The sequence below is a fragment of the Cardiocondyla obscurior genome, linkage group LG05 (genome assembly GCF_019399895.1).
Source record: "Cardiocondyla obscurior isolate alpha-2009 linkage group LG05, Cobs3.1, whole genome shotgun sequence".
NCBI lineage: Eukaryota > Metazoa > Arthropoda > Insecta > Hymenoptera > Formicidae > Cardiocondyla > Cardiocondyla obscurior.
The window spans coordinates 1,734,139-1,746,139 of NC_091868.1; the positions used below are offsets into that span (position 1 = coordinate 1,734,139).

General features: G+C 36.5%; 3 protein-coding genes and 1 non-coding gene across 7 annotated transcripts in view; 1 reads left to right on the top strand and 3 right to left on the bottom strand.

Annotated features, from left to right (window-relative positions):
* The window catches only part of LOC139102981 (uncharacterized), a 38,934-nt gene extending 32,849 nt beyond the window's left edge, over positions 1-6,085 (top strand). For all 4 annotated transcript variants that reach the window (XM_070657233.1, XM_070657234.1, XM_070657231.1 and 1 more), the window contains 9 exons: positions 104-723; positions 855-1,393; positions 1,655-1,835; positions 2,357-2,487; positions 2,601-2,749; positions 2,898-3,077; positions 3,163-3,267; positions 3,350-3,550; positions 3,716-6,085. In XM_070657233.1, coding sequence (XP_070513334.1) covers positions 104-723; positions 855-1,393; positions 1,655-1,835; positions 2,357-2,487; positions 2,601-2,749; positions 2,898-3,077; positions 3,163-3,267; positions 3,350-3,550; positions 3,716-3,877 — 2,268 coding nt within the window. In that variant the 3' untranslated portion in view covers positions 3,878-6,085. The remainder of the gene's footprint in view (positions 1-103; positions 724-854; positions 1,394-1,654; positions 1,836-2,356; positions 2,488-2,600; positions 2,750-2,897; positions 3,078-3,162; positions 3,268-3,349; positions 3,551-3,715) is intronic.
* LOC139102991 (neuroglobin) overlaps positions 1-12,001 on the bottom strand; it is a 125,384-nt gene that overhangs the window by 65,944 nt on the left and 47,439 nt on the right. The gene's annotated exons all lie outside the window — the stretch shown is intronic.
* LOC139102995 (MD-2-related lipid-recognition protein) lies at positions 8,094-10,082 on the bottom strand. The gene is made up of 4 exons (XM_070657285.1): positions 9,905-10,082; positions 8,739-8,858; positions 8,451-8,617; positions 8,094-8,272 (listed from the first exon to the last, which is right to left on the bottom strand). Exons 1-4 carry the CDS (start codon positions 10,065-10,067, stop codon positions 8,189-8,191), a joined length of 534 nt encoding a protein of 177 aa, XP_070513386.1. The 5' UTR covers positions 10,068-10,082; the 3' UTR covers positions 8,094-8,188.
* Trnas-cga (transfer RNA serine (anticodon CGA)) lies at positions 10,683-10,764 on the bottom strand. The gene has a single exon. It is a non-coding gene; the product is annotated as a tRNA-Ser (tRNA).

The window sequence follows — 12,001 nt, forward strand, 5'->3', positions numbered from 1 at the left end:
TCCAGCTAAAGGAGATTTCCAATACGTTAGATTCTACAAAAAAGTAGATAGGCATTCACGACTTAACGGTAGCTATTGTTAACGAGCCGGTTCGTTGCTTCAGGGGCAAGGCACGCAAGTGCAAAAACCGCACGGTCTATCCGTACAACAGCATCAAGTGGGCAGTGCGATGCCGCCGACGAGTCCGAGCTTCCAGAGTTCTCAGCAGTTACTGCATCAGAACCAGAATCATCACCAGAGTCCGCGGTTCGCGCAACAGCACGCCCAGAACATGCACCAGCGTCAGCAGTTAATTCAACAAATGCATCAGCAGCAAATGGCCAGCCAGCAAAACTCGCAGACTGCAAACGCCCGAAACGTGCAGCAGTCATACTTCCCTAACAGCGTGTCTTATCAGCAGTACCAGCAGGCGCGGCAGGCGATGTCAAGGTCGCAGATCGATCTTCCGAGCACGTCAAGACAAGCGCAAGAGCTCCGGGTATCGGGGCAAGAGGTCTATTATCATTATGCTCAAGGAAGACCTCGTTATGGCGTTCCCCAGGTATACATGAAGACCGAAAGCAATCAGGAAACCGAGTTTCAGAGGCGGAACTCTGCGAAGGGTATCGAGAAAGCGGCTTCGCAGCCGCAACTTTGTTACGAGGACGAGCGAAACGCTGAGATTTCGAAAAATCCCGCAGAGAATATGAAAAATTTGACGGTGGATCCGCTGGATAAAGAAAGGTAGGACTTTAAAGAATTATCTGTAATATTTTTTAGACTAAACGAATAAAAATGAACGTAAAAAAAAAATTATATATTCTAGAGTTTTTTTTTTTTTTATGCTTAAAACTAAGAATAATATGATTTTTTAGATACGAGATTACAGTGGAAGATCGAAGTCAATGCGAGCCCGGAAGAAATGGATTACAAAGAAATGAGGAGTACCGTCCGGAAACCAGTTTCGGCATTCGGAAAGACGAGACACGAGCCTCAAAGAGAGATCAAGAGCAAGGATCGGCCCAAGAAATGGGTCAAGATACGATGGAGGGAAACTCCGTACAAAAGAGAATCGAAGAGTTGCAGAAGAGAGTCGAGCAGGATGGTCATTTTAACTCCAAGCTGCCAAAGGACGACGCGGACGGCCTAAGGGTCGGCCTGGCTACGAAAATGATTAGCGAAGCATCGAAAAAGCTCGATGGCGGACAATATAGCGGGAAGGAGCCTGCCATGAAATCAGATAGGAAAGACGATCTGGAGCAGGGTATCGGCCGATTGAAGATCCAGAATCAAGGTTCGGGCTCGGATTACGATAAGGCCGGCCAGAGTTCTTCGAATGTCGATTCTGGAAGAGGCTCCGCAGTCTATTCGAGTGGAAGACGCCCGCCGCCTGACGATCAAACTTTGGCGCAAGGTAAGAATCAATTTTATTCTACTTGAACCTACTTTTTTAATACTTCTATTTCAATTCATAAAAGTAAAAGAATAATAATAATTTGTACGTTATAAAAATCTAGCTAAATTATTTTAATTTCGTATAAAGTTATCCTTTACTATCGATAAAAAAAAAATTATCTTTTTATTTATAACACATGATTCTATTTTCAAAATTAATTAAAAAGTTAAAAATATCGATTGCTCTGTCGGAATCTGTAATTTCTATTTTCTTTCGCAGTACAAGATTCCGAATGGGTGGACATAGTGGAATCAGAGTTGAGGAGTATTTTAGAGCCTAGAGATGTTCCAGCGATGGCGCATTCCACTTTATCCGAAAGTGTATCTTCGGTAACACCGCCTCTACCACCGTTGTCACCCCATGATAGCCCACGTACACCGAGAAATCGATACTCAACGAGGTAACCCAACTTCAAACAGGTTTCTCTTCTTCATGCAACCGGTGTTACTTCCGGTCATCGCCTCGAGTCACTTCCGATTCTGTTACCTTTCTCGCGTATCGAAATTTCGATATCGGTGTCTGGTCGAAAAGTGGCCTCTACGACGTTAAAAATAAACACTTTTCTGTTGCAACTCTTAAATTATTAGTCACGCGAGAGTTGGATGCAAGATATTGATTCGATAAAACGTTAGCCTTTAATTGCATCATTATTCTAATAAAAAATTATCTTACATATACACAATATTTTTAATAAATTATTTTTACGAAGCAGTTTTTCACACCGGTCAAAATAATTAAGTAGAATTGATGAAACCGGCCCTTAATATTTATTATTATTTTTTTAAATAATTTTTATTCTATATCTTTATTATATATTTATTATATATTAAATATCTTGCGCGAGGCGATGACCAGACGCCGCGCACGCGAGCCGCGTACACCGCCGAGATTGCCGTACTAATAAAAATGCTTTTATTTTAGTTTACCATATGGATCGAAACCAAATTACAGTGATTATAACAAGGCTATAGAAAAGAGAGGTTTTGCGAGCAGCACGAAACATCGCGGTGCCTCGACGTCTAAAAAAGAAGCTGCGAAAAAGTTTTCCCATCGTGAGTATATACGCACCGTTATAATATTTTTCTTATCATTCTTATTATTTGCCTCTTTTTAAGCAAGATATACATATTAAATTTCTTATCTCTATATCAAAACCGTCTTTTAGTGTTTGGAGTAGAAGCCGCTGATTTAACGTCTACCACGACGGGACTTGATTTAGATTCTATGTTAGACAGAAGCGATTCCGATCTCAGTACTACCGATGCGAGAACAATTAGAAAGCAGTTGGAAGGATTGGAAAATATGTATAGCGAAGTGAGTACTTTTTTTTTTTTTTTTGAGAGTCGCAGAAATGACGCCTTATGCTAAAGTTAACGAGAACGTTGTGCGCAGAAAAGTTTTCAGGATGGCGGGAGCCTAATTGAATTAATTTCAATTTGCATATGAAAAAAAATTGTCGCAGGTACTTAAATTACTCGGCGGCAGCGTGAAAAAGAGGCGGAAGGCGAGAGGACTCACCAGTTACGGTTCGGTTTCATCGTTGCCGACGTCTTCCGTGTCGTCAAGGCCTGTTACAAGGCACCACGACAAACGCAGATCTCACGTGATCGACGACAGAATGAAGAAAGCCAAAGACATTAAGGTGAAATTTACCTCTACATATTTGACATTAATTTTCATCAATCAATTTAATGATAATTAATACTCATTAATATTTAATTTCTTAGAGCATCAACAAGCGTTTTCAGCGACTGGAGTCGCACGTCGTGACATTGGCAAGATCGGTGGCTCACTTGAGTTCTGAGATGAGGACTCAACATTTAATGATTCAGGTAAGAAAAATGATTTACGTATAGTTTTGGTACCAAGACGAGCAGGAATTTCCAAGATTCTACTACTATCAGGTTTTCGCAGGAAATGGAGAGTATAAAGTGCGAGATTGCGACTCTCAGGACGCAAACGAGCATGGCGATGGTGAGATCGCAGTCGCAGCCATTGATCAAGGATTCGGAACTACCGGCGCTCTCGAATCCGTCACGGGTGAAGAAACTGACCAAGTTCTTCGGCACGGAGCCACCGCTCATCAGACTGTTCCTGAGGGAACTTGGGTATGAGGTATGCACCACCATTCAATTCGATTAAATTAATATAGTAACTTTAAATTAAAAATCGATTTTTTTTAAAAAGAAATAATATCGCATTTTTCTGAATAATGCACGTTTTAATTAAAAGACTGCATTAATCTTTAAAATTATTATCTTTAACGACAACTAATTTTAGAAATACGCGGCCGCCTTCGAGAAAGAAAAAGTCGGAATGGTGGAGCTGCCTTATCTGAGCGAGGAAAGACTTCAAAAGATGGGAGTTCCCCTGGGTCCGAGGCTAAGGATTCTTCAGGAAGCAAGGATCTCCGTGTGCAAGGATCCGATTTATGTAGTATAAATCCTTAGGGCGGATGAAAACGTTTTGCGACGCGAGCAAATGGAATCGCGGATAAAATACGGATTAAAGAGAAAACGAAGAATTAAAGATTCTACCGAGGAATATTTGTTTCTGTGCCGTTGACCGATGTACGCGTTAGGATATTTCTCGAGGCGTTTCTCGCGAACAAACTTTCGAGGTAGAAAACGGTCCGTTTGAGCGACGGTTCTTTTTCCCGGCTCAATCACTGGCTGTCCGAAAACTACGTTTACTGAAACGCTGAAATTGTTTCGCCACGACTTTAGGTCGACAGATTTGTTTCGTGAGTTCGCCGCATTAATTCCAAGAGAAAGAGATCTGGCAATGTTACATATACATACGTACAAGAACGTGCAGAAAATTTTGATAATTTGATCAACGTAAAAATACTTTTATCTGGTATAAATTAAAATTTGAAAGAATTAATTTGTTAAAATGTATATTTGCACATTTAAATAAAAAGAAAAAAATAAAAAGAAAGAAAAAAAAAACTTGATATAGAAAAATGCTACTAACGCAAAAAGTTAAAAAATTTTTTGAAGTGTTTATTTTATTGTTATCACGTAAATGGTATTTATATGTTTTTGCAATGCTAATAGTATTGTATATTCATACATATATTGGCTTTTCAAACAAATTTGTCGAAAATGCATTATATATTGATTGTTTTTTAAGTTAATTTTAAACCGTATTTGTTTCGAATATATTTATGCGACTCAGTTATCATTGTCATCGTTTCTGGAATATTTCGCATTTTCTCATTATCGTAAATCGATAATGCATTTCTTCGAATATTGCGAAATAATTGGCTTACGGTGGAAGCTAAAGCGTACGCTTGGGGGGATTAAAATAGAGATTTGAAAAACGTAGACGTCGTCAGCTTTACGTTACAAACCTAACGTTGCTTTATAAAATTCTTCTGCTGCGCTGAAAGAATAGAAATAAATGCAAAGCGAGGGTTCAAACGTATCGTCGCGATCTGTAACGTTTAGATAAAGTAAACTGCAAATTCAACGCGAGAGGACCAATCAAAATGTAAATATGATACTACTGATGCCTATCGGTAGCGCAATTTCGTAGACTTGCACCATTCTTGCGTTACACAAGAAAAGGAGAGTAGAGATACAATGACGATCCACGAGGGCCCTAACTAATCTCTCGTATCGTCCGTTAATAATGAAATTACTGTAAGGACTACGTTAAGACTTAGATTAAATCGTGCGGGTTAAAGCCGATGTTACGGCACGATCGTACCCGTTAATTCGTGGCGCTGATAAAAATCACCAATTAGACCCCGAGAGGAGAGCCGCGCACATTGGGAACAATGAGTCTCGCACAATGTTTGCCAAAGAGACGTACGGACATCGTCGAAGTAGCATGGCCGAGATTTTTTCCATTAAACGCATTCCAATACATCGCAATATCTTCTTTTCGATAACATCGCGCGTTTCCAAATATCAATATATCCAATTATTGCATAGCAGTCGATATCTAATTTTGCAGAACGTTATTTTTCTGCTTATTTTCCCCTCTGAAACGCGTTATTTATGAAACGGGGGAACTAATTAATTGAGATTCTTTTTGTTTTTTTTACCAGCTTTATATCTCTATCGGGCGTTACGCGATATTTCAGTAATTCTGTTTTTTTTTTTTCTCGAAGTAGACGTAGATAATTTATACGGAGCAATTAGATATACATATATCTCACGGCATAAAGGACTTTTTGCTCGCTTTATTTTCACTATCCGAAATTTCGGTCGCATGGCAGCATGCGCCGCATTATGTCGATACCAAAGAATCGATACCCGTTCCCTTGTCGCGACGACGACAACGACAACGACAACGATAACCGTTACTTGTGATCGTAGGCCGCAGAAACGAAGAGACACGCCACTTTGATAGTAAAAGTATTCTCACACGAGAGTGTAAGTAAACTGTAGGCGTAGCGTTATTAATGAACGATAAGTATCATTGTTTAATAAATCCGATTATGCGAGATTGTACTTACAACAATTACTGATTAATATATTAAGAATGGTAGGCAAATTATTATTATTATTTTTTTTTTCTAGCAGGTGCTACGTGTTTCTATTTTCAATTTATCCTCCGACGACATATCGAGTACTGTACAGTTAATTAACTCGCCGCAAATGTTTTAAATATTAAATTACTATTATTGATATTATTTTCACTACAATATTTGCATTATTATTAATATAATAATAATTATAATAATTATTATATGTCATGTTTTGTTAAAATTTGATATTTAATAAATAATATTATTGCAGGTAAAACTTTTCCAGGATTTACTTTGTGCTGATAAATTTTCATTTAGCAATAGTAATATTAAGCGGCTTGCAGAAGCTGTTTTAACAATACAGTCGGGAATATCAGAACTAATAGGACGTTTCGCGCCCAGCATTGTTCCTTTCACTTAAAGCCGAAGTTTATTAGCAGAAATTCCGGTGCAACGTAACAGCTTTTGAATTACGGTTAAAATATAATACTTAAAGTATTGTTAATACCTACGAAATTCCCACGTTACACGTTCTGTGATGCAACTGTTAGAATTTTCTGTCGACGGAGCAAAGTTCCCCGCGACAAAGTCCTCGAGCTAGCTTCGCGAAAATTCGTATGGTTTACGCGACACGTTTCCTGAAATTTTTGCCGTAGCCGGTTTCTGCGTGAATTAACCGCCACCAATTGAATAATTGTACATTAACTGTTACAACGCGTGTTGTACGAGTCGAATCAAGTGATCTGTTATTATGGCCCCTGACCTCGGGCTGCGCCACGCCAACCCGTGCCGGCGCTCCGGACAATAATTATTCCGCTTACGGTTATCCTCGATCGATTGTTACGAGGACCGGAAATTCCTCCTTTATGCACAACGAGGATTTTAATTATCGGATATACGCGCGTCTTACAGCTGCCGTGATAATCGGCGAAATAATTACTTAACTTATAACGATGGCCTCATCAGCGATAAGTAAAATGCCAGGACACAGCTTCTTAGTGGTATTTAAAACTGATTGTATTTTAATTAATGTTGAAGTGTTTTGAGAATAAAATTTTTCGCAGCAAAGGAATATAAATAAAATTAAAAAAAATATATATATATATTAATCTCATTTTTACCTCGTCGCCGTTAATCCAATTTATTCGGTCGCTCACCTGCTGCGTGTCCTAATCCTACGCAAGCCACGAATATAATTATCGCAGACACCGCGGATGGATGTAACGGTATGAAGATAAATAAAACTGATACGGTATATATGTTCTCCCGCCAGCGAATAAATTTATAATATCGCGAAAAGTGATTAAAGGGAATAATTATCTAATGGGCGGACAAATAAGAATCCTTGGATCGGCGAATTTAATTCGCGATCGAATAAAAAGATAATTCGTCCGATTGTGTCCGGTGAACGACCCACATTTCTCCTCTCTTTTGTCGCGGATAAAAGAGTCAATGCGATTAAGTCTAAAACGGCTTGAAGGGACCCCGCGATTTAAATGAACTTCGCCACACGCCGTCGCTCAGCACGTATTGTAAATTTCGACAGAATCGACGGCGAGACCGCCTTCCGGCCACTTTTATCAGGAAATGCACAATTTAACAATTGTGGCCAATTATTTTTCTAGCGGTCTCGTCTTTGATTGGACATCTGAGACCGCGCCACGTTGTGAACCTTTGTGACGCTCCGTGTGTCATCGCGTATGATTAAACGAACGATCGTGCATTGTGTCGAACTCTTACATTGTCTGGCCAAGGATGTTTTGCATACAGACCGAGTCACACAGTGACATTATTAACTCTTTTACTGACGAAATACCCTATATAGACTTGAATATAGACTTGGCAAGTGTAAAAGTGGATTTATTTTTAAATACGTTGACTAAAGATATTTATCTCGCTTCCTCTGCGCAATACGCATCTATTTTACGATATTATTTGCAATTAAGTTTTCTTTTTTGTAATTAAAAATAATTATAGTATTTTTTAAGAATTTAAATTAAAAAAAAGAGCCCATTTTTCAAACCAAATTAATATGAAACATATTATAAGTTCCGTAAGATATTTCTTGCAAACTGATTAAAAGTTATTATTTACTGTAATATTTTTATTTAAAAAAATATTAAGCGAGATAAGCTCTTGTATTTGATATAAGACGGGTGCAATAGAAAACTATATGTATAACTGATATGAATATAGTTTTTATTTTATTAAATTAGTAGTTTGCAAATTATAATCATTGCGGAAGATATATTAAATTTTTATTAATAACAGTTTTACTTTATCAATTTAATTTGAAATATGAAACAGCACTCCTGTTCCTGTTCATTCCATAGCTTCCATTTAACGTCATACGTTCGCTGTAATAAAAAAAGAAAACGTGAAAGAGTAAAAAATATTTTAAAACCGATTATGTTTAAGCTTCAGCTTTCCCATTATTTTAGTGCAGAAACGTAGAATATTAACAAACTTTTGTGGAAAAAAAAGAGAGAAAGAGAGAGAGAGAAAGATCGAAGCAGAGATTGAAACATTATTTACCGGAGGGAATTTCTTAGAGATATGAATAACGTTTGTATAGGTTTGCTTTTGACCAGGTGTGCCTGGACAAACAGTGGACGTGCAGGCGTCAGTTGACATGCCTAAAAATGGCAAATCCACGATTTCAGATGCCCAGTATGCCCTACTGGATAACGATCCACCGAATTCTAAAATAAAGTATGTTTATATAATTTACGTGATTGAGCTCCGAGAATATATTTTTTAAAAATATCTCTGGCTCTAGAATCAAGCAGTAAGATAAGAGTATAACATTTCGAGCACACGTACGAGAGGTGTAGTCAAAACTTATCGTTGCATTGCGACCCCTCTTTTGCGAACACGGTTTTTTCTCTGCGGCTTCTGTGCATGGATCGACACGTACTTCATGCACGGTGCATTGAACCTCGGCTAAAATGCAAGTAATAAGATGTAGAATATATTTCAAACCGATAAAAAGGATTTATTTCGGCAAAGCGCGCGGTAGAATTCGTTTTCATATTTTTTTATTTTTAAATTAAAGCTAAAATAATTTAAATGATAAGTTATCATCACGTGTTTATGTAATCTACAAAAATTTCGTTTTTATTTTACGTTATTTTAAAACTAATAAGATAAACATATATGAACTTTAGCAATTAAAAAAAAAAGAGAAAGAAATACGCTTGCAATGACGAGACACGTGCTGCTGACGTTGTAATCTTAACGGATCAATGCAAAATTCGATGTTGCGAAATTTCTGCCGAAAGAAGTTAGATATGAATATTTTAATTTTCTTTCTACAATTTTCTGCAAAATTACAAACTGGATGTTGGACTTATTCTTTAAACATAACTCGGTTATAAGTTACAACGAGCAAATTATATTAAAAGGCACTTCTCCGATAAGCAAACAAAAAAATTTATAAAACAAACTATCTTATGCAACATATCTCTGCTACATCGAGGTTTTATTACTTTATTAATTTAATATGTTCCTTTCGGAAGTAATTTATTTGCAAAATTTCTCTTTCCCACAAAAAAAAAAAAAACAAATAAATTTCATTAAATGTCAAATTCATGAATAACCTCATTTAACAAATGTATAACCGTATTACAGAAAAAAGAATAGTGCGTAAATTTATAAAACTCATCCTGTTTCAAATATGTCCAGCGTATTTACACGTTGTCGAGACATCGCAATTGCATTAAACAAGAGTTCGTCGCTCCGAGGGTGATAAAGACTATTAATCGTATTTATCGAATAAAACGATTTAACCCAATTTTTTTTTTTCAGTTTCTATCGATTACGGGCGCGAAGGGTCATCGTTGATAACATCACGAGCGAGAAATACGTTGTCACTTCCGTCGCTGTTAAGGAACTCGTTTCCAGATTCTTTTTTTTTTTTTTAAGATAACGTGCGCGCTATTTAATTAACCAGATCGCGACGGCTATTTAAAATAAAGGGGAATACTTACAGGAAGTCTGACACGGGGTCCAGTGAACGATTTCCGCGTGGACCGCGGATAGGGCCAGGACCAAAACGGCGGCCGTGACAAGCGCGATGTTTCGGTTCATCTTCGATGTACGACGGTTCGTAGCGAAGTGAAAGAAGATCGACTTGAGGGTCGGTCCATGCATATCACAAATAATGAGAAGGAGGGCTCGCGGGATGGTGGTGGGGCCACAGGTCAATTGAGATAGCGTCTTAACCGCGATGGAACCTATATGCGCGACGACCGTGTGTCTCCTTCTCCGTGGAATCGCGTCACAGAAATTTCGTTTTATGTTTCTGATGACTAAACAGCTAAACGGTCCCGCGATAACCCACGTTCATCCCGGGATGACGGAGATATTTCAATAATATTTTAATATTCGTGGTATTTTTTTTTTTATTTTCAATTTTGAAGATGATCCAATTTTCTTATCGGAATAATATTATAATATATCTGTTCGATACGAGCTGACATCATCCACGTATTGTTTTCTTGGCGTTAATTTAATGTAAAATATTAATTATTGAAGTGAATATTACAAAATTAATTTTCCTAATTATATAAATAAAACGTTTTTATAGTTTCTCTATTAAAAAATTAAGAAAATCTTTCATCGATATTAAATGCAAAATTTTAAGTAAAGTTTTCTGTAGTATAACTAAGCAATAAAAATAAAATAATTACAATTTTATTAAGCAGGTTCTATTTTTTAAACTAAATATTGCATATAATTAAAAGAAAAAAATATTAAAAAATAAATCGCTGCGGACAGGATTCGAACCTGTGCGGGCAAAGCCCATTGGATTTCGAGTCCAACTCCTTAACCACTCGGACACCGCAGCTGTTGGTATCAGGTGTATGTACAATCGTAGATGAGAAGTTCGGATCATCCCAACAACAATATTAAGTCAACCAAAAAAAAGATATTGCGACATAATATATATATAAATGCACTTGTCTAGTAATAACACAAACCCAGTCTCGTAACAGCTCATTTCAAATAAATTAATTTCGACAAAAGATAAGTACATAATACTCGCATAAAATAGATAAAATAGATAAAGTTTTGACTTTAACAATTAAATTTTTATCATAATACACAAATGTGTAAAATATATTCTATAATTAAAAAAGAAAATTATTTTATTAAAAATTATAAATAAAAAAAATCAATATTGCTTATGTATAAACTATAATATTTTTTTGCGTTTTCTGTATATCTTTTTTTCAGACAAATTATTCATTTACTTTAATAAATTTAAAAATTCAATAATATACCACAAAGATTCTTTCAAGATAGCGTCATCTGTTGGCCAGACATAAATAAGTGACAACGTTTCTTCTCGTCATACTCTATCGGTAAGATAATAAAAATAATGTGTGTATTATACACACAAGATTATATTAATTTAGTGGCGTTCAAAATAAATTTATATCAAAAACCGATATATTATTATTTTACAAGAACATCTGTTTCATTGATTGCTTTACTGACGTATTTTTTATCGTTTCCGTAGTAAACTATTTAATTTATCGTTACAAGTATACAGCACGAATGTTTGCAAGCTGTAACTTTTGATTTTTCGCTAAATACTTGTACAATAATGCAATGTTTGTCACTTCTCTGATATATTATCTTTGCAATACTGACATGATTCACAATGACATAAATTACGTCAGCAAGCGTATGACGTGGGGGGATATCAAATAAACATACCTCTGATACGGAGGCGCCGATGCGGAATAATACGAATTTCAAAGTTATATTAAAAGATAAAGATTAAAACCGATTGTACACTTAAACTTGAGTTATTTTCTTCGGTATCAGTGACATGATTTTTACATTATTGACGAATCAAGCGAAATCATAGGCAAATATATTTTTTGCGCATTTGTAAACATTTCTCGAGGCGAAGAATCGGATTACGTAAACGTAACTCACGCAAACGTCACATATAAAAAAAAATAAAAAAAACACGTGGCGCCACGTCCAAACACAGGAAAATTTCTACTCCCACGACTAAAAAAAAATAAAAAAAAATCTGCGTCTGCATATGACACGGAACGCAGTATAATTAT